At 35.7% G+C, this 22,659-nt stretch overlaps 1 protein-coding gene across 2 annotated transcripts in view; it reads left to right on the forward strand.

Annotated features, from left to right (window-relative positions):
- KDM7A (lysine (K)-specific demethylase 7A) overlaps positions 1-18,248 on the forward strand; it is an 89,134-nt gene extending 70,886 nt beyond the window's left edge. Inside the window, exons 10-20 of one of the 2 annotated variants that reach the window (XM_012649788.1) lie at positions 1,374-1,465; positions 4,396-4,485; positions 7,457-7,666; positions 9,277-9,401; positions 9,616-9,770; positions 11,025-11,122; positions 11,605-11,753; positions 11,882-12,090; positions 13,597-13,679; positions 16,373-16,646; positions 17,273-18,248. In XM_012649788.1, the coding sequence (XP_012505242.1) occupies positions 1,374-1,465; positions 4,396-4,485; positions 7,457-7,666; positions 9,277-9,401; positions 9,616-9,770; positions 11,025-11,122; positions 11,605-11,753; positions 11,882-12,090; positions 13,597-13,679; positions 16,373-16,646; positions 17,273-17,367 (1,580 nt within the window). In that variant the 3' untranslated portion in view covers positions 17,368-18,248. The remainder of the gene's footprint in view (positions 1-1,373; positions 1,466-4,395; positions 4,486-7,456; positions 7,667-9,276; positions 9,402-9,615; positions 9,771-11,024; positions 11,123-11,604; positions 11,754-11,881; positions 12,091-13,596; positions 13,680-16,372; positions 16,647-17,272) is intronic. The other variant, XM_012649787.1, reaches the window with a different exon arrangement.
- Positions 18,249-22,659: the final 4,411 nt, after the last annotated feature.

The raw sequence follows: 22,659 nt of genomic DNA on the forward strand, positions 1-22,659 counted from the left end.
AGAGCTAGGATTACAGGCGTGAGCCACCGCGCCCGGCCTATACCACATGTTTTGATATAATGTTTTCATTATTGTTTAACCAACATACTATGATTTCCAATGTATTGTTTTATTGTTTGTTTGTTTGGAGACAGCATCTCGCTCTGTTGCCTGGGCACAAGTGCAGTGGCATCATCATAGCTCACTGCAACCTCAAACTCCTGGGCTCAAGGGATCCTCCTATCTCAGCCTCCCAAGTAGCTGGGACTACAGGCACATACCACCGCCACCATGCCCATCTAATTTTTCTGTTTTTTTTAGTGACTGAGTCTTGCTATATTGCTCAAGCTGGTCTCATACTCCTGGCTTCAAGCAATCCCCCCACCTCAGCCTCCCAAAGTACTGGGATTATAGGTGTGAGTGACCATGCCTGGCCTAATATTTATTTTTTGATCCAAATGTTAGCAGTCTATTTCTTAGTATTTGTGTTTCTTAATTTCTAAACATATGGACTTTCTCCAGTTACCTTGTTCCTGATTTCTATGTTATTGATTTCTAGCTTAATTGCATTGTGAACACGTCTGTGATTTAGATCCTTGGACATTTGATAAGACTTGTTTATGGCCCTGGGATATGGATGATTTTTTGTAAATGTTCTGTGTATGTTGAAAAGAATATGTGTTCTGCAATTTCTGGGTATAATATTCTATTTATGGCCATTAAATCAAGTTTTATATTGTTCAAATTACATATATATATGCCTACTGATTTTTTTTTAGTTCACTTACTTTATTGTTTATCAAGAGAAATGTCTTAAAATTTTCCACTATGATTATGGATTTCTCCTTATAGCTCTGTCTAGTTACTGCTTTCCATATTTTCAGGCTATGTTATTGAGCACAACATTTAGATGGTTATTTATGTCTCTCTCATGAATTAAATCTTTAGTTGTTATGAAATGACCCTTTATTAATGACAGTCTATTAATATAGCTATACCAGCTTTTTTTTCAAAGCTTGGTATCTTTTCCCCATCTTTTTATTTTAAACATTTCTGTATTTTTTAATATGTTATTTATGTACCTTTAGTTTATTTTTTAATCCAATGGAATGGTCTTTCTTTTTTCTTCTTCTTCTTTTTTTAATTAATTTATTTTTTCCTTCTCTACTCTGAAGGAACAGTCTTTCTTTTAACTGCAACATTTAGTACAATTACATTGAATGTAATTCTATTTCTTTTTCCTTCTTTTTGAATTTCGTATTCCATTTTTTTGTCTTTCTATTAATTTGGAAGTTATACAGTTTTATACTTCGTGGTTACTCAAAATCTAAAGTTAATCCCTTTATCTTTAGAACACTTTAACTTCTTTGTCCACCCCACTTTTGTTCCTATAGAACTGAGAGAAGATGGTTTCCAGCCTCAAACTTACCTGGTACAGGGAGTGAAAGCACTGCATACTGCTTTAAAATTATGGATGAAAAAAGAAGTAAGTTATTTTGTTTGGTAAATCATTGTTGTTTTTTATGTGGCAAGATCAAGAAAATAGAATTCTTATGCTGTTTTGGCAGCACCTGTGAATGCCAATAGTAAAGGGAATAGAGATTATGCTTTAAGTACAACCTGCATTTTATTATACAGTATATACAGATGTACTGGTTTCTGTTCATATTTATGAGAATTAAGTACTTAGTTATGTCTTTATAATCTGGAAAAGAAAGTAATTCAAGTATATTTAGGATGTTGACTGAGAAATGAACATGTAGACACAGAATAATAATAAATAACATTGAGCTGTTATAGTGTGCTTAGTCTTTACATGCATGATCTCATTTAATCCTAACAGCAACTATATGAGGTTGGAGTGCTATTGGTATCCCTGTTCTACATATGGGAAAGCTGAGGTTCAAGAGTTTTTTAAGTAAGAGAACTGGTAGAGCTAGAATTTAAAGCTTAGATCTCTGGGATTGCAAAGCCTATGCTCTTTACCTTTCTGCGAGACTTATATAAAAATGAAGGACAGGAGGGGTCAAGGTGGAAGCATGAGCTTTCCATTTCCACTAAAATGTGGTCCAGTTTGCACTGATTCCCACCACCCAAAAGTCATCCCAGATTTCCATTTGGAATTAGTGTTAACTTCCCTTATGATTCCATAGCATATTTCTTGTGCCAGTGGGCTTACAACTAATGTAATAAAATAATGTATCCATTTCTCCTTCACCAGGTTTATGAGGTCTTGAAGAATAGGGACTATCTTTCTTATCTTCATTTTGACTACATGGAGCTTTGCACATAATACTTTAATAAATGATAAATGTGTGAGCTAATGAAAATACATGTCCAAATTAATTTCTTGAGTATCCCCTTGAAATAAAAATCATGCTTTTAGGAGATATTGGGAAATAGTAATTAATAGGTTACCGTCCCAATAATTTTATACTCCCTGTCACTTTATTATCATTGCTATGTATCTACTAGAGCAAGGCAGTGTGGAAGCATTCAGGAAAATAAAAAGCATGTCTTCCACTGTAAAAGACTATCATCTAGATGACAAGGAAAGGCATAAGCAAATTTAAAACTATATAACGAAATAAAAACAGGCATATGTTGCAAAAACTGTGTAATTCATTTCCTGCTGAAGGCTTTAGACAAGTGGTTGTCAAATTTGTGAGTTTATCAGAATTGCCTTTAGCACTTTTTATAAAAATAAAACCCCTGGATCCTCCTCTGGAGATTCTGATTTAATAGATCTAGGGTAGGATCTGAACCTCTGTTCTTCATACTTCATACCTCTGTTCTACATACAAGTTCTTCAGACTTCATAAGTGATTTTGATGCATAGTAAATTCGTTATCAATAACAAATGCTGTTAATACATTACAGTTACAGTGCATTTTAAAAAGCATGATGTGCTGGGCATGGTGGCTCACACCTGTAATCCTAGCACTTTGGGAGGCCAAGGCAGGAGAATCTCTTAAGACCAGGAGTTCTGCGTGAAGACTATAAGTAACAAAATTGTACTATATTTGAGATTTATGCTAAGTGAGTGTATTTCAGCTGCTCTTTTCATAGAAACCAAAAATTGACTAACTGTGAGAAGATGGATATGTTCATTTGCTTCACTGTAGTAACCTTTTTAGTCTTTATGTGCATCTTATAACATCATATTGTATACCTTAAATAAACATAAAACTCATTTAAAAAAAAAAAAAAAAAAGACCAGGAGTTCTAGACCAGCCTGAACAACATATGGAGACCCTGTCTCTACAAAAAACGGAAAAATTAGCCTGGCATGGTGGTGCACACCTGTAGTCCTAGCTACTTGGGAGGCTGAGGCGGGAGGATCACTTGACCGCAGGAGTTTGAGATTGCAGTGGACTATGATGATGCCACTGCAGTCACGCCCGGGCTACAGAGCAAGGCCCTGTCTCAAAAATAAATAAATAAGTAAAAAGCATAATGTTTGCATTAATATCTGTTAAATTTGCCATAAGAGGAGAGGCAGCTCAGCATAATAGTTAAGAGCATGGATCTTGGAGTCAAATGTTGAGAATCAAATCTCGGCTTTGCTGCTAATAAACCAGCTATGTGACTTTGGGCAAGTTGCCTAACTTCTATGCCTCACTTCCCTCAACTGTAAAATGGGAATAACAGTAGTATTTATGTCATAATGTTGTTGGAAAGATTAAATGAGTTAACACTTATAAATACTTAATAGTATTAGAGCAGAGTTAGTTAGCACTTAATATTACTGTTGTTATTACCTTGTTTTAACAAATGATGCTAAAACCAAGTATACAGCAAAAGTAGAAACTAGTATGTTGAGTGTGTCTAAAAAGCCAAAATATTCTTAGATATAGAGATTAATATTTGAAATACACATAATAAATAATGACAACAGCTTGCAGTTCAATAAATATGGTAACTTACCAATTAATTCCTCTTCATTATTGTTGGGAGCTTTTTTCTATTTTGCTTTTGATTATTAAAAGAAAAAAAAGTTGACAAAAATTTATTCAAATTAGACTTCCCAAAAGAAACTAGAATTATGTTAGTGCCTGTGTTCCCCTTAAAAATCTTAATGCATTATGAATTAAATGTTAGGCTTAATTAGTTACTTTACTAATGAGTAGTAGTAGTAAGAATTACAGTAGGCTTTGAGGTGTAGAGTACAAGGTTACTACTCAATATAAAGCAAAACTCACTGTGGAACAAGTCCATCTAAGAGGATTTTTATGTATTAATGAGGATCTCTTTTGAAGGTATTATACCAACTTCATGAACTCTAAGACATGGCTTACTAGTATTTAACTATGTCTATAAAGTTTAGAGAACCTGAAAATTGGTTTAGTAAATTAGTTTTTACATATAAAAATATAAGTAACTTTGGTTTTCTTATCTTTGTTAATCCAAATACAGCTTGTATCTGAACATGCCTTTGAAATTCCAGACAATGTTAGACCTGGACATCTTATTAAAGAACTTTCTAAAGTAATTCGAGCAATAGAGGTAAGAGTAAAAACTATCGTGTAAATGCTTCCTTACTATCTGCTTTGAGAAGCAAATGCATCTACCAGCACACTACAAACATTTGAAAACTCTTACACACTTAGAAGTAATAGAATGAGATGAGTCTTGTATGGATTCTTTAGAAGCCTAAAGGCTTCTAAAGACTTAGAGAGAAATTTAGAATATTATATTGAAATGAAACAATAAGCAGTTACCAGATTACTTCAGGTTACTTTAAAAACAAAAAATACAGAGTAATACAACTTTCAGAACCAGTTAATTTCAGCTACCCAGAGATGAATATGTGTTAAGTAATTATAGCAAGAGAAAAAAATGTAAGGGGGATGAGTCATCCTAGGGAAGCTGGGTTGGAGAAAGGGATGAGGTTAGTGAGGTGGGACAAAACTAGAGCAACTTGATCAGATAAATACCCTTTGATAAAAGCTCGTAAAATCTGTGATTAGGTGTTTTAATTTATTAACTAAGGGCTCTTCTAGGTGTTTAAGAAAGGGTGTTTTAATTAAAGTAATTCTTCAGCAAGGTGGTTCTGTTAGTGTCTAGCTTGAATTGAGAGGAAATTAGTGGCGGGAATGGAGGCTACCTGATAATTTCACAGCTTACGCTAGGGTTATATTTGGGGAATGGGAAGAGGTGTACAGCTAAGAAGTATTAAAATGCTGGGTTTAATATCCATGGGTAGAATAGTTCGTGTAATTCTCAAATGTGTTCAGCTATAGTAGAAAAATATTTTCTGTTTTTAAAGAGTGATAGTAATCATATACAAATGAATTCAGTATCAAAAGTCATATTTCTGATCTTAAATATGTATGTAAATGTATACATATATAAATCTCATGTATGATAACAACCAAAACTAAGGATAAACTTAGTAAGAAAGTATGAGTCTGTATGAAAAAAACTGTAAATCTTTATTAAGGGAAGTAAAACAATACTTAAATAAATGTGAGTGTCATTTCTGAGAATATGTCAACTCCAAATTAATATTACAATTTAAAGTGGTAAAATACACCTGGAAGAATAAGTCTGGCCCAGAGAGAACAGCCAGTCCAGGATGGATCAGGAGACCAAAAAGCTGCATATTTGTTGTTACCTGAAATTGAAGTTTAATTGGGTGTCTTGTACATTTTATCTGGCAATCCTATCCAGGAGAGATGTCTCCAAAGAAAAATATAAAATTGATAGATTACTTAATGCATTTGAATGTTTACATTCTTCTAATGGAGAATTTGGGAATCAATTAGTGATAAATATTAATACGTAGAAAACAAAGCAGATGGGAAGTGAGGCAATTATAACTCAAGGGATTATCGAAGGATATAAAAGAAAGGAATGGAATAGTAGTACGTAATGTGGCATTGGGTTATTCATAATTTTTACTGAGCATAATTCAAATACAGAATATCGAAGGAAAGGGAAGTAGGTGTATGTTTAGGAGAGGTATGGATTAAGGATTAAGACTTCATCTTGCATAGTAGGAATCCAGTAATAATTGAAGCTGAAAACAGTATAAACATGTTATTTAGAAATTTAGAGGCAAAAAACTAGGGGCAAAACCTACAGTTAGTAGCGTTGTAAGTCATGACTACCCAATACCCAAAAGAATTAAAACCAGGGACTTGAATGGATGTATGTAAACCCAGGTTTATAGCAGCATTATGCACAATGGCCAAAAGGTGGACCGAGCAACCCAGGTGTCCATCAGTGGATGCACAAATAAACAAAATGTGGTACATACATACAATGGAATATTATTCAGCCTTGTATTAAATAGAAGAAGGCAATTTTGACACATGCTACAATGTAGATGAACCTTGAAGATATTTTGCTAAGTGAAATAAGCCAGTCACCAAAGGACAGATATATAATTCCGTTTATATGAAGTTCCTAGTGTTGTCAGATTCATAGAGTGCAGGTAGAACGGTAGTTGCTAGGGGTTGGAGGGAGGGCAGAATGGGAAGTTATTGTTTAGTGGGTATGGTTTCAGTTTGTGCAGATGAGAAAGTTCTGGAGATGGATGGTGGTGATGGCTATACAACAGTGTGAAGATACTTAATGGCACTGAACTGTATACTTAAAAATGGTTAAAATAGAAAATTTTATGTTACACGTATGTTACCACAGAAAAAAATAGTTGCAAGTGGTTGCCTCTGGAAAACGGGAATCAGGGATGGGGAAGAGTAGACCACTACTTTTCATGATATGCTTATAGAGTATTTAATTTTAAAAACTACATAGATGTGTGGTTTTAGTTTAAAAAGTAAATATTGGGTAGCACAGTGGCTCATGCCTATAATCCCAACACTTTGGGAGGCTGAGGCAAGAGGATCACTTGAGGCCAGGAGTTCAAGACCAGCCTGGGCAACATGGCGAGACCCCATCTCTACAAAAGAAATTAAAAATTAGCCAGGTGTGGTGGCAAACGCCTGTAGTCCCAGCTGCTTGGGAGGCTAAGTTGGGAGGATTGCTTGAGCCCAGGAGTTCGAGGCTGCAGTGAGCTGTGATCACGCCATTACCCTCCAGCCTGGACAACAGAGTGAGACACTGTCTCTAAAAAGAAAAAATTTAGAAAAGCACTTTAAAAAGTAAGCATTTTATGCATTTATGCAAATATATATGTGAAAAGAATGCTCATTGTGGGAAAGAACTGGAAGCAGCCTAAATGGCTACCAGTGAGTATTAGGTAAGTAAATTATGCTGTATCCATACAGTGGAATATAACACAGCCTTTAATATGATATTAAAATCAAGGAAATATGCTCACAGTATCTTATTTGGGGGAGAAAAGGGAATAAGGGTCTCGGCAAAGCTCTTTGAGGCTTATTATGATTTAGTCTTTTTTGTTTATATGATTAAACTGAATGTTTTTTGTTTTCTAAAAATATCTTTATGGACAGTCAGGTGTGTATATAGTAGTCTTGTCATAAAAATACTCTGATTTTAATTCTTAAAGGAGGAAAATGGCAAACCAGTTAAAACTCAGGGAATTCCTACTGTGTGTCCAGTTTCACGATCCTCAAATGAAGCAACTTCCCCCTACCATTCCCGACGAAAGATGAGGAAACTTCGAGATCATAATGTCCGAACTCCTTCTAACCTAGACATCCTAGAGCTCCACACCAGGGAGGTCCTCAAAAGATTAGAGATGTGTCCATGGGAAGAGGCAAGTATTGTTTCATAATAAAAAAAAGAGACTTGATTATTCCTTAAAGTTCTTTAAAGAGGTAATAAAAAGTGAACATTCTGACTATTCTTGTTATCTAATTTTTGCTGTAATTATAGGGGTCATCCAATAGTTCTGCCTGTTTCAAGGAATGGTGCTTAATCTTTCTAGTTATCAGTATAGAATTAGAATGAATAGACCTCATTGATTTCCTGACATGTTTATTGAATGTTTACCACGTACCAGCTGCTCTTCCAGGCTCTGGAGAAAATGCCAGAGTGAGCAAAACTTAAGTCCTTGCCCTCATGAAGCTTCCATCCTAGTTCAAGTTGGAAGGATGGGGAGGCAGAGACATACACTAAAATAATATAATTTCAGATTATAAGTGTTTTTGAAAGAACTCAAACAACAGAGCAGTAGAATAAAGAGGTATGTTGTATCTGGGTACTTTAGCTAAGGTGGGCAGAGAGCCTCTCAGTTTTGAACTGACACTTAAATCATGCAAAGTCAAATGAATAGACAGACATTTGAGGAATAATGTTATAGGCAGAGAGAAGAGCAAATGCAGAAAACCTATAATATGAGCCAATAGCATCAGCCTAGATAACTATTAGACTGGGAGACTGTTAGAATAAACTCATTAAAGTTTGGAAAGTGCTGGCCTACTGGACAAAGGGGAGAGTGGGAGGCAGTAATAAGATTGATGTAGTACCTTTGTAAAACATGGTTACAAATTTGTGGTGAGATCTGTATCATCTATAATGTTACATTTTAAGTAGAGGATAGGCAATAATTTAAAATGAATGAGATAGAAGAGTTGGATGTGATGGTGTACAGCTGCAGTCCCGGATACTCGAGACGTTGGTTGAAACAGGAAGATTGCTTGATCCTAGGAGTTTGAGATCAGCCTGGGCAATATAGCAAGACACCCAACTCTTAAAACATAAGAATAAATAGATAAATAAAATGAATGAGATAGGGATATCTCTGAATTAAAATATTTAAAGAAATTATATGGAAAATTTAACTTTCTAAAATATTTTAAATTTCATATAATTGTTTTAAGATTACATTGTTCTAAACTTACTTAACCCATAGTCACTAGGGAAGATTTAGCTTATTAGGAAAGGTTCTATTTATTATTAAGGGAAAAATTACCATGAAAAGGAAGTCTTTTTTATGGATTAAAACCCAGCTACTATTGTACCTTTATGTCATATAGTGGCCTTTGTTCCTAGTGGTACCAGTGCGGTGACCTGTTTGTTGCTAGGTAGATAGTAAGTGAAGGATAGGGTGAATGGAAAGGCCGAGGAGCTAGCACTTCAGTAGGAAGAAGCAAGGGGAAGAGAGTTAAAATACCTTAAGGCAGTGCTGCTCCAGTTTTTCAGCTTTCTGCAAGAGTGAAATTTCTTTGAATTCACTTTATGCACATTTTACATTCTACTTCAGGAACTCTGCAGTGTCATACTGCTACATGTCCCCACGCCCTGGCAGCTATGTGTCACCTTGAGATGCAAGGCCGTGAGGGAGGTGGTGGTATATTGTATTCTTCAGTCAAGCAGGGCTGTCTGAGGGTGGAGGTTAAGTAACTTCTGCTTTTATACTTTAAGGACATCTTGAGCTCTAAACTGAATGGAAAATTCAACAAACATCTCCAGCCATCTTCCACGGTACCTGAATGGAGAGCAAAAGATAATGATCTACGATTACTGCTGACAAATGGAAGAATAATCAAGTATGTAAAGTAGATCAGAGTATCAAGTAGATTAATTTTCAGTGGATTCCCTTTGTTCATTCTATCCCTAGTCCATACTGTTGCATAGCTGACTGAAATATGGGGACAGGATCTCAATTCTGTACCCTCTGTAAATTAACGGGGTGGGGAATATCGTTTGGCTACATAGTCTTGCACTATTTTCTGACTTGATTATTTTTCCTTCATGATACAGAGATGAGAGACAGCCCTTCACAGATCAGACTCTTTATACAGCAGATAGTGAAAACGAAGAGGATAAAAGAAGGACAAAAAAGACAAAAATGAAGATAGAAGAGAGTTCAGGAATAGAGGGAGTGGAAAATGAGACATCTCAAAAACCACTTAACAGTATGTTTGTTTTATGGTCATTTTGAAGATCTGTTCATTACTAATGTGGTAATATGTTAAGTAACATGCTAATTTTAAAGTTCTTAAGTTTATAGGAGGATTGAAAATTTTTGTGTCCCTAATACTGTTTTGAAAAATCAGAGGTATGTCTGAGTAGGTCACCCATCAGGGAGGTGCCGAATGTGAATGCCAAGTGAGGTATAGTGGCCAGGGAGGGTGTTATCAGTGAGGGGGTTTGTGTGGGTCACATACCTTCGCTTAGTCAGTTTTTGAAGAGTCACATGAAGGATCATACATTTTATGGGCCTCTAATTTCCAAAATAAAAATTTCAAGTTTAATGAAATTTTATATATTATTTTAGCTAGCATGTATATAATTTTCAGGAGGTATATAACTGGCTGATCTGAAGCTGTTACGTATCCATGTATTGTGGTTTTATTTGATTGCCTATTGGCAAGAAGTCCTCCACTAGGTCATTAATTGGTTATCATCAATAGGACAAAATATTAACGCTGTCTTCTTGAGGTCTTTCTTCTTTGAATGGAGTCTTAATTTCTCAACATTTTTCAGGACCTCCATGTACCCTTCTATTTTAAAAAGCAGTTAAAATAAAAATTTTGATATTTGACAGATATTTCAGATAACTAACATTATTTAATCCATGCTGAACATCTTAGTTCCTGCTAATTCCAGATAAATTTGGCACTGCTGTAGTTGGTGACTCTGGCTTTGTGTGCACGCCAGGAAAAAGGCCCTAATCAACAGGAATTCATCAAACAAGTGCTATATGGCAGCGCCTCCTGAAGGAAAAAGCCCAGTTTATAAGCTTGTTGAATTCACCAACTACATGAATGCTTTTTTGGTTTAGAAAAGTTATCTTTTTTTCCTAATGATAGAACTAATGCAAAAGGAGAAGTGAAAATCATCTTGTAAATAGCTAGTTTTAGTTTTGGAAGCTTTTTCTGGAAAGAAATATAAAATGGTCAACTCACCCAAATATATAATATACAATCATGTTTAATAAATACCACACTTATATTTAAGTATATACTTCAGTTAGTATCTTGGTCAGTTAGGTAGAAAGACCTAGAGGGGAGAAAGAAATGGAGAAAACAAAAGTGAAAAAGGGGGATAGAGGAGGAGCGATTGGGAGACATCAGAGAGGCAGGTGGACTTTAGAGATCACCCTATACCTTGTTCATCAAATTCTAATGACTTTCTCTTTTTTTCTCATCCTTTCCTTTCTTTCTCAGGGTTTTTTACACATGTGAAATCAGAACTCAGGAATAAATCATCAGGATATTCCGATATTTCTGAGTCAGAAGACTCTGGACCTGAGTGCACTGCACTGGTATGCCTGAGACCCTATGACTTGTATGTTATTTGATGGAAAGATAAGCACCATGTATCCTCACTTGGGCGGAAGGCAAATGACAGCTTTCCCCAAAGCTCGTCTCTGAGCTGTGTAGCACAGGGTCTTCCTGTAGTGGTCATTATACACACCCACTGTCATGTGACTGTTCACATTTGATAAACATGGCTTTTGTCTGATTTTGGACACGGTGGAGGGAGAGATTCTTCTGCCTATACTGTTCTTAATATTTCTGGTATCTCTCATAGGTTATATTTCATTGTACCTTAAAGAAAGCCTATGTATTTTTTATGAAGGCAGTATGTTCCTATAGTTAATAGAGATTTTCATGTGAAATACAGAATAATTTCATGATAATTAAGATTTTGACTTTCCATAGATACATAAAATCTTTTGGATTAGTTTGTACAGACTTGGTCAATTTCTTATATGGCTTTATTTCCATTTAATTATTATTTCAGAAAAATAATTTTACCACTGAAGAGTCTGAAAGTTCAGGTGATGAAAAGAAACAAGAAATAACATCAAACTTTAAGGAAGAATCTAATGTAATGAAAAACTTCCTTCAAAAGAGCCAGAAGCCATCTAGAAGTGAAATTCCAGTTAAAAGGTAGGCTTGCTGATGGTAGTAGTCTTATTACATATAAAAAAATGGAAACATTTTTTTAGTTTTAAATTTTGCCAAAAATTTCATCAGAAAAAATACATTCTTGTTTTTTTGGATCATCTGCTTTTTAGGGAATGTCCTACCTCGACGAGCACAGAGGAAGAAGCTATTCAGGGCATGCTGTCTATGGCAGGGTTGCACTATTCCACATGTTTACAAAGGCAAATACAAAGCACAGACTGCAGCGGTGAGAGAAACTCTCACCAGGATCACAGCAGCTGCCACAGCAGTAACCATGAGGTTAGGCAGTTGTATCGCTATGCTAAACCAGTGGAATGTGGTAAGAAAAAAAATTTATCAGTCTCTAAGAAGTAACATATGATGCCCAACTTAATACCTCAATAATCCTAGTTGAAGTTGGGGATTTTGAATAAGGACTATTCATTGCACACCTTTAACTAGAAATGGTGTTAAGAATGCTGATGAAAAACTGTATAATGCTGACAAGTCATGTAACATGGAAGCATAAGAACTCTAAATTACCTGGAATTGAGAATGGTGTTCAGTAGAATAATTCTACCATTGTTATTGCAAGAGAGTTAGTATTATTGTCAGAGTGAAAAGGAATGTTTTGGTGTCTCAAATGGTCTGCTAAACTTGAATAGTCAATCGTATTTTCCTTTTAGGAAAGGGAAAACAAGTTTTGAACTGTTTCTTTCCGATTGAGGCTATTCTTTCTCCTACTTGAAAAAAAGGAGTATTGGGAAAAGAGGGAAGACTCGAAGGCAGTGTCAGACATGCCCCATAGTGTTTTCTGTTCTGTGCCTTCAGGCAAATTTTTGTTTCCCAAAAAGCTTGAGGAAGATTGGGGAAAAGATGGACTACATTAAAATTGAATGCCTATGTAATAATTGTGTTGGATCCCATATAATTGTCAACTATGGACCAGGAACTTGGCATTCATTTCACTTAATTCTTGAAACAACACTTATGTTATAGGTAAAAGTCACTCCCATTTTACAGGTAAAGGAAACAAGACTTAGTGAAATTAATTTAATTTGCCCACGCTTTACATAGCTATTATTCAATAGTGTTGGAATTTAAACCCAAGATCATCTGAACTCAAAGTCTGTGCTTATTGTATATGAGGAAACTGAAGTTTGGAGAGGATAAGTAATTTGCTTAAAGTTACATTAGTAATGAAAGAACTCAAATTCAAATCTGAATTTCTCTGTCTTTCCACTGCATCATTTTGTCTTTCTAAGATCTCTTTGGTCCCTTGAAAAGAAAGTTTTTATGGAAATACTACAAAATTCAGGCAAACACCTGCTTTATTCTATATGGGAAAATATTCTACGTGGAAAATACCATTTTTAGAGACAGTATATTGCATTTGGTTTTACGTATACAACAGATGGCCATAGAATTTGATTATAGATCTTCTAGCATCTAGCCCAAAACCTGTGAAATTAAGAAAATCTTTGAGGCTGGTCTGAGTACAGTGGTATTTACAACTAATTGGTCACAACGTTACAGATTTCTTTGTTCCTTCTTCATGCCTACTACTTCACTTAGCCTTAAAAAAAAAAAAAAAAAAAAGAATATAGTATTTGAGAGAATCAAAAGAATTAACATGATAAGTTGTGAGCTGGTGATTGTTTTTGCTTCTGAGAGGAAAAGGAGTATAGTGAAGGTGAAAGTATGTGAATAAATATCTAAAGAGTTAATGTATTTATTTTTAAATAAAATGTCGATATAAATTTGCTCTCAATTTTAAGCATTAGATTAGTTTTGTTCTTTCAGATCAAGTTTGTGCAAAGGTAATTTAATTAAAACTTTTCTTTAGGGTACCATGTCAAGACTGAAGATCAAGACTTGAGGACTTCTTCCTGGATTAAACAATTTGATACTTCCAGATTTAATCCTCAGGTATATTCGAAGTTTGAAACATAGAAGGACATTTAAAATTGTCTGGTTTTGCTTTCTTTTTTAAACTGTAACAGTTGGTTATCAACTACTAGATGTAGGAAGCCAAAAAATTACAATTAAATGAACATTTGAACAACTGTCCATTTTTAGAGATTCTGATATGATGACTAATGTAATGACATGGATAGAATGTGATTTGGAAAAGAATAATTTATTCAAGGAAGTAGTTCTAAAAACTAATGGCTGCCAGCACTTGTAGGTATGTCTGGTTAGAATGAAACATGAAAGGTAAAGAAGAATACCATGAAGATCTCTTTTTTAACCTCTGATGTTAATTTATTTCTTTCTTTTTCTTAAGAGACAGGGTCTTGCTTTGTTATCTAAGCTGGAGTGTGGTAGTGTGATCATAGCTCATTGCAGCCTCAAACTCCTGGGCTCAAGCGATCCTCCCAGCTTAGCCTCCTGAGTCACTGGGACTACAGGCACACGTCACAGTGCCCAGCTAGTTTTTCTATTTTTTGTAGAGATGGGGGCCTTACTATCTTGCCCAGGCTGGTCTTGAACTCCTGGCCTCAAGCAATCCTCCCACCTCAGCCTCCCAAAGTGCTGGAATTACAGGTGTGAGCCACTACACTCAGCCTGATGTTATTTCTTGAACATTTTTAGATACTAAATTCCTTTGAGAATTTGATGAAAGTTACAGATTCTCTTTCCAGAAAAATGTTCACCATAAATATTGACTTTTGCTTACATTTTGTCATGGTTTGTGCTGCTACCCACATCCCAACACCCACCTCAGACTATCCGTTAACTTCATATTAAGAACCTCCACTGTAAGAAGAAACTAGATGTTTTAGGGTCCTAGCATATTAATGTTTACACCAAACAAAATGAAACACAAATAGCATTTTTTAAAAACCAAAACTTTACCAGCAGCACCAAATAAGGAAAGTCATATGATCTTTTGCTGTAAATCTTGGAAAATGGCAGCCAAAGAAAGAATCAAAATTCTTATGTGGCAGAGTAGGGCCCCTAAAGCTCCCCAACTCCCATCATACTTAAAGAAGTACGTAAATCAGCAAAAGCAGAAATACTGCCCCTAGTTTTCTCTAGTGTAAAGAAACATTTTGGGGGGGAAGGGGAACAGAGGGAAACTTGAGTAGGCAGTTAAGAAGTGGTGAAGGGAACGTCTCTTGTGAGTAAAGCTTTCTCAAAGCCCTGAAAGACCTCAGCGGAAGTGGAAAGGGTCTCTAGATTTTGCCATCCTCTAGAGCCCTGGGTTAAGTTGGAGCTATAGACTGAAACCCGTGGAGGAGGAGTTTGTGTATGATATACATACACAAACCAGAAAAGACAATTAGACTCTACACTAAATATGTAAGATCATTAATCTCTGAGTAATGGAATTATGGGTGGTTTTTATATCCTTTATTTGGCTTATCTGTATTTTCTAAATATTTAGCTGTTACTACACTTGATCTTAGCCAAAAGGCCAAGAAATGATATATTTAGCTATAACTTTTACAAGAAGAAAAACAGCCAAGTTATCTTTTTAAAGCAAGGCTTTGTGAGTATAAGTTCTTTATTGAATAGAAGGATATACTCCAGGATATACTCCAGGTCAAGTACGAAATAATCTTAATTGTTATAATTCACTTTTTCAGTATATTATTTTATAGTGCCTCACTGTAGCTGGTCAAAAAGTTTGTCATAGGATTCAGTATTAAAAGTAACCTATTATTTAAATCTGGCTGTTTTTATAATTATCTTTGAAAATAAATGAAGAAATGATAATTAGCAAGATCATATCAGAGAAATCATATCAGGTCATATCAATTTCTTTTGCCTTTACTCTAAATAGGTATTGTAATGACATGTCAAATCATAGCATTGCTTCCTCATGCTCAAGAATATTTCTAACACTAATTTAAAGCAAGTCTGTGTTTATTACTGTTTTGAAACTTATTTGATCACGACAAAGTCAGAGATATATTTCACAGCTCTCTCATGCACACAGGTGCATAATCAAAACTGGTTTCATGAAACATCATGTCACAGTGTATTCTTTTCATGTCCAGTCTGTTCCTTTCTCTTTTTAATGCTGGTCATGACCTCTCAGTTGATTTCAAGACTCACCAATCAGTAGCATTTTTTGAAAGTTTACTCAATAGTCGTAAGAGAAAGAAAGAGGAGTTGTATTTAAAGAAAAATACCAAGCTTGGGGCTCTGGATCTAAGGATTTTCTAGAAAACAAGTTGCGTGGAGATGAAACTTAAAGAAGTTAGGTTCTAAAAAAGAATAGCACATTACACCATGAGAGGTATATTCTAAGGGAGCTGTGGCATGCTGAGGAAGCGTAAGTCCATTCCTCCTGTCTTGGGTCCTCCATAGCACGTGCTCACTGAGTGGAATGGCAGGCAGGGCATTTCTGCTTGTTTAAATTATTTTCTCTCCTTTTTCTTCCCTACTTAAGTTATGAAGCAACTTCAAGACCCAAATCCTTCAAACCTGTTAGGTTTATGAATTGAGATGACCATCATGAAATGGTAGTCCTCTCTGGCTGATAGAAGTTAAGAAAACCAAAATTCAGTAGTTTATTTCTTCTCTCTTGACTTTCCTAATGCATAGAGAGCTTAAATACCTCACTTTTCTTAAACCCTAAGAATTCAGCCTCATTTCCTTCCTTCTTCCAGGACCTAAGTAGAAGCCAGAAATGCATCAAAAAGGAAGGTTCATCAGAAACCAGTCAGAAGGTACAAAGTAGGAATTATGTGGACAGCAGTGGCTCAGGCCTTCAGAACGGAAAGTACATGCAGAATTCAAGCTTGATTTCAGGGGCATGCCAGATAAGTAATGGCAGTCTAAGCCCAGAAAGGCCAGTTGGTGAAACTTCCTTCTCAGTGCCCCTTCACCCCACCAAGAGACCTGCATCAAATCCACCACCTATCAGCAACCAGGCAACAAAAGGTAACTTTTACACAATTGTAGATTAGGTATATTTGTGAGTGTGTGGGATGGTGATAGTGGCAGTTTAGATACAGTCTCTGCACTCAAGTTGTTCACCATCTAGTGCATTATGGACAGCACAGCGATGGCAGTGTGCATAGGCTGCTGTGGGAACAAAGAAGGAGGATACCTAAGTCAGCCCTGAGCATCAGGAGGCAGACCCTAAAAAAGGATGCTAAGGGTTAGCCAGGCTGAGATGGGGGGAGTGACAGACAGCTTTGAAGGCAGAAGGAGAGCCGGAGTCAGGGCACGAAGGGCAGAAACAGGATGTGGTGTATTTGTGAAATTGCGATGAGTTTTGTTGCCAAAGCACAGTTTGAGGCAGGATAGGTAAGAGATGAGGCTGAAGAGCTAGGCAGAGATCAAACTGTGGGAGGACCTTGTAAGTCTAGTGAAGGAGGTTGGCCTTTAACCCTAATGTGAGCAGATGGATGAGTTTTAAACAGTCAAAGTCCAGAAGTATGACTTTGTCCATTGAGAACACTTACAGGGCTTACTTTCCATAAAGCTCTCCCTTTAAGTCTTCCGGGTGCTGTCTGCCAAGTGTGCTTTTCATTATTATTTACACTGTTGTTGGTGTTTTATAGGTAAACGCCCAAAAAAAGGAATGGCAACAGCTAAACAACGTCTTGGGAAGATCCTTAAGTTGAACAGAAATGGCCATGCACGTTTCTTTGTGTGACAGAGCTGCTGTTGCAGCCGCTTTTTCCTTTGGAGACCAGTCTCGGGGGTGCAGGAGCCTGGAGCTTGCACCATCCCCCTGCCTGGAGCAATTTGTGTGTATAGTAAGAACACTGCCCGAAGAACAGAATGAACCTGATGCTGCATTTTCACTGTGCCACACCCACTCAGCAATAACCAGTTTGGACCTGGTGGGGGAGAGGAAGAAGGAGGGTAGAACCTTAAAAAGAGACCTTGAACTGGAAAGGGTCTCTTGTCAGGGCTTGAATTTCATTTTGTTGTTGGTAGTGTCTTGATTTATTTTCAGTGGTAGGATAAAGAATTATCAATAATTTATTTAACAGATTTTTTTTTTAAAGTTAACAGCTTATAAATCTTTCTTTTTTAAAGCTATTTATTTGGAAGATTTCTGGAGAAATATCTCACTAATTTAGATTTAAGAATGTGAAGGTTTTTAAATTATTTTTGATAGTGTGTGTGTTATATGTGGGGAAGAGCCACAGTAACAGTAACTAGTCTGGACTCTTAAATTTGATATTCAGGTTAAAGTCTTAAACAGGGATTTGATGCATTAATTATTTTAAATTAAGATGTATATGAAAATCATTTTATTTTATATATTTCATGTGTTTTTTATAAGCTATTAGCTTCGCTTTTGCTAACATCCAAGGTGCATACTGTTATCCAGGTTAATTACCTTTTATCCCACCTTCCCTCTGAACTCCCCATCATTTTGTGATGACCCAACAAGACTCTTCTCTTTGCAGGGAAACACTTTCATAGCCAATGTGTAAGAACTCCATAAAAAATCCCTCATTTCTCATTTCGTTTCACATTGTGATTTTCTTCTAAATATAAAAAAATAGGCTTCTTGCATTTTCATTTCTGCTAATGATATCTGGGTCCCAAAGAGAACAGCTTTAATATCTTTTTCCTACTTGTGGGAAAAGTATTATAAGTTTGGTTAAATTGTCATGTTTGTAGTTTTTCCAAATACATTTGTAACTATAGCGGGCCTTCTTCATAATGCTGGTGTTGGTGAACAGGACCAACACCTGCTGCAAAGGTTATATAAATGCTTTTATTCTCTATACCTAATTTGTTGGAAAATATGGTTTGATGGAGGATATTCAAATCTGCATAATAAGTCGTACTATAATAGAATTATATTAAGTTGTATAGAAGCAAGCATGTTGGAGATTTCTGTGTGCGTGCGCGTGTGTGTGTGTGTGTGTTTTATTTTTTAACCTTCTAAAGAATTATTTAAGATATGAATTTGGAGTAAAATGGGTGCTTTTTGCAGTTTCTTCCATCTATCCTAACTTGACTAGTTCGTGTTGAGGTTAAGTGTCTGGCTGAACTCTAATCATTTATCTCTTTTATGTACAATTTTTACTAAATGCCAGTTTTCAGTTGCTTGTAATAGCTTCTATTTTCCCTTTTTCCCCCCATAGCATAAAAATAAGTGATTTCTGGGAGTGGGCTGGAAATGTTCCCAGGTCTGACAATAGAGCATTTTACAAATTCCTACAAAGAAAATATAGGCAAATAGGATAAATTTTATTTTTATGGAGAAGAAATATGGCCGTATTATAGATTTGTCTTTTTTTTTTATTCAGCAAGGTAGCAGGACTTTCTTCTCTATACTGTCACTTGAATTGCTACAAAAAAAAAAAAACTATACCATCATCTTTCATGGTTGCATTTAAATGTATATTTTCAATGAGAAATATTTCTTACTCTGTCTCCATTCCAAAATTTCATGGAATAAATGTGAAATAGCTTATAAATTAGCCTTTTTGGTCCAGAGTGAGTGGACCAAAATTTGAATCTTATCTGAGTGTCAGGAAAAATTGTTATGGAAATCCTCAGTGTCTATAAACAGCCTAATTAAACTCTGTCTACACTATGCCAAAACTAGTGAAGAGGTGGGTAGAGTCAGTCATTCACTGGTAGTTTTATCTCAAGATGTCACAAATTAGAATTTGACTGATTCTTCTACCTTCCCACACTGTATATTATTGTGATGTCTTGGTTTTCTATAGACCCTGTTCTGGTGTTACAGTACATGTTTTTTGTGTGGATTAGGAAATAAGAGCTATAATTCCTTTTTCCAGTTACATCATGATCTAGGGTGGGGTTTTTTCTTTACATTTTTTCATAACTCTAAATATTTTTAATTACCTTTTATTTCTTTAGCCATAAAAATTAAGACAAAACTTAATTTATTTTACGAATTAAAATTGTGGCCAGTATTCATTCCTCCTATGTACTTAGGCCAATAAATGCTAATGTTGAGTAGCTAGCATATGGAATTTTTAAGTGAAGTTACTGTGGATTCATTTTTGGCAATTTTAGCCCGTTAACTGATTAAGTTGGGAAACTCAAAACACAGTGATACAACCACTGTAAGAGAATACATGTATTCTTTTCCAAATTGGTGAAAATTCAGCCACTGATCCAGTCAAACTTTTCTAGTCGAACCTCTTGTAGAGTTACTGGCTGTGATGCATGCCTTTGTCTCGCGCAAGTGGCTGAACTTTGAGGTAACTGCTGCCAGTATCTGGGCTTGACAGTAACAGACAACCTTTTGTCTTTCCTTTAATTTCATTTATGAACAGTACTATCACATAGACACCACAACTTAGACAGGAAGACGGCAGTGATAGCATTTAGCTAGTTGTAAGCAAATACAAATATATAAAATTGAGAATTATGATTTAACATATACAGGTTTAATAGTAATAGTAGAAGATAATTTTCCTATATTATTAAATAAATGACACTTAACCTGGGATCCACTGTACTGTAATTCACAACATCACATAATATTATACTCTTCAATACTGATGGATGATGTAAACAATATAAAGCTGGCAGTTTAGAATAGTTCAGTATCCTAGAAATACATCAAACTTCCTAAGTATCAGTTCTTTTTAAAGCATACAAAATTGAAGATTCTGACTGAAATTATAAACTCCAGGAGGAATAAGCTCATCCTTATCACTAATTAAATACTTAGCTTAAATACTTTTCTATTTTTTAATAATCCTAATTATTGCCTTTTCAATGTACTCTACTGTATTTATTCATAGGAGATCAACAGGTACTTCTCAGACATCTACTGTGTGCTCAGCACTACTTGGTACTGTGGGGTGGGGGATAAAAAGTTGCAGTTTTGGTCTCTGCCCTTGAAGGTATCTTCTTCAGGAATTAGCAGTATTTTCACTTCTGAGCAAACTGTAGCAAAAGAGGGTCCATTCATAAAAAACATCGTAACTTTATTAGTTTCAACCAAGATATGCCACTGTAGAAGTGGAAGTAAAACAGAGACCTGAGTTCTTTTTCAAACTTTAAGAAACATTTCAAAAGTTAGTAATTTAATGCAGTATACAGGGGCATGGTGTCGTATGGAAGGAAGCAGAAGACCTGGGTTTTTGTCCATGTTCTGCCATCTAGGTGTCAGCTGTGTGACCTTGAATAAGTCATTTATTCTTTCTCTTAGTTTTCTCATTTGTTAAGCTTAGATTATAATGCTTATTATGATAACCAGCTAAGAAAAACATAGGAAAGCATTCCATAGTCTATTAACTTATCATACTTATAGCAAATTTATTATTATTTAAGTTACAACTGATAATGAATGCACCTTTATATCCATTTTAAAATGAAAACTGCTATTATTCATAAAATTTATTTCATATCAGATATATGCCCAGGGCCTGCTATTTTAAAAATCTGAAGAATCTCTAACAAGGTGCTGAATTAAAATCGGATTCCATGCTTAAAGTGAAGGAAAAAGAAATGAGATAGTTTATGGATAAGAAAGTGAGACCGTTTATCCTCAAGTACATTAAGGTGATGTGAAGTAATTGAAAGATAACTTTGGGTTGCTCTCAAAAAAGAATTAGGAAACTCCTGATTTCCTGAGTCTGACCCACCAATTGAGCACACTCTTCACGCACTAGAAGAAGGTGAAATAAGTATGGAATGAAAATGATTTAGCAACTACCCAGTGAACTAGGAAAAACAGTAAGGTGGTTAGAAAGATGGGGATCCACAAAGACAGCTGTTGGGTGGATACCAGCAGCTTGTTGGTTAAAGAGAGGAAGCACTGCAGTAGTGTAGGAAAGGAGACTCCACTGCACATCTTCAACAGGAAAGATTCTTTTAGCTATTTTCAAAAGATGCTCCCTATAGTGATAAGACTGTAGAGTTGATTGGAATAATTGTATGACCCAGTGTGCTACTGCTAAAAGTAACTATCAAAAGTTCGTTTTTCTCATTAAATATTAAGCTAATTGCTCACCAGTACTTTCCTGATGTCCCTACTTCATCTAAAGCAATCTTGAGAAGGTTGAGCATCAGATCATTATCCTAGAAAAAGAGTATCACTAGTAAATAAAGGAGACAAATGAAACCCAGAGAGGGCAGTGTTTGCCTGGGGACACACAGTCTGGGACCTCTGATACCTTGCTTCCTAAAACAGCCCCTGTTCCAAGGTGCTGTGCAGCCTCTGCTTGTCCTCTGGTGGTCGATGCTCATGTGCTTACTGGAAGCCAGGTGGAAAGAAAGGGGAAGAATGAATTTACTCACTGTTGTAGTCTTAATACTGTAGCCTTACTAGACACTGTAGCCTTCCTTCCCTTATTTTAATTTTCCAGTGAACGTCATGCCATAGTCAAGCATTTGACATCCTCTACATAAAGTTTTAAAAATTAAGGTCATTAGGAAGCAAATGCCTGTTTCCAAAGCAATTAGCTTATTGTGACTGACTGTGATTTTATTATTCTATAATATTTTTTTCCTCTGTACGGAAAGGAGAAAATAATACTCATTTGAAATACCCTTCGATTCTCCCTCTCACCCTTGGTGCCCTTTCTAGTGTCCTAAGGCTTTGTCTTAACAAGTACAACATTACGCTTTTTTGTTAAAGCCTTTTTGAAACTATTCAGTGATTCTTCCAACGTACTTATCTGCTCTGCACTGTTTCACTGATAATAAACCCTGGCTACCGAGTAGCCCTAGACCTCCAAGTAGCTTACCTATGCAAGACCTGTGACGTTCCGAATTCACTTTTCTTCATTTCAGAAAGCAGTCATCAGTGGAACTTCATTATCAAGGTAAAACTTTGTCTCCAATCAGTTTTATTTGGGCCATTTTCTTTTCAAAATGTCAGCTACTTTTCCCAAGATTTTTCACCAAAACAATGATCTTAAGTGCTGGAATACATAATATTTTGCAGGAATAAAATAACCCAGACATACTCTTATGTTTCTTTGGTGGATTTTGG

This window comes from Propithecus coquereli, unplaced genomic scaffold (genome assembly GCF_000956105.1).
Source record: "Propithecus coquereli isolate 6110/MARCELLA unplaced genomic scaffold, Pcoq_1.0 Scaffold302, whole genome shotgun sequence".
NCBI classification, from domain to species: Eukaryota; Metazoa; Chordata; class Mammalia; order Primates; family Indriidae; genus Propithecus; species Propithecus coquereli.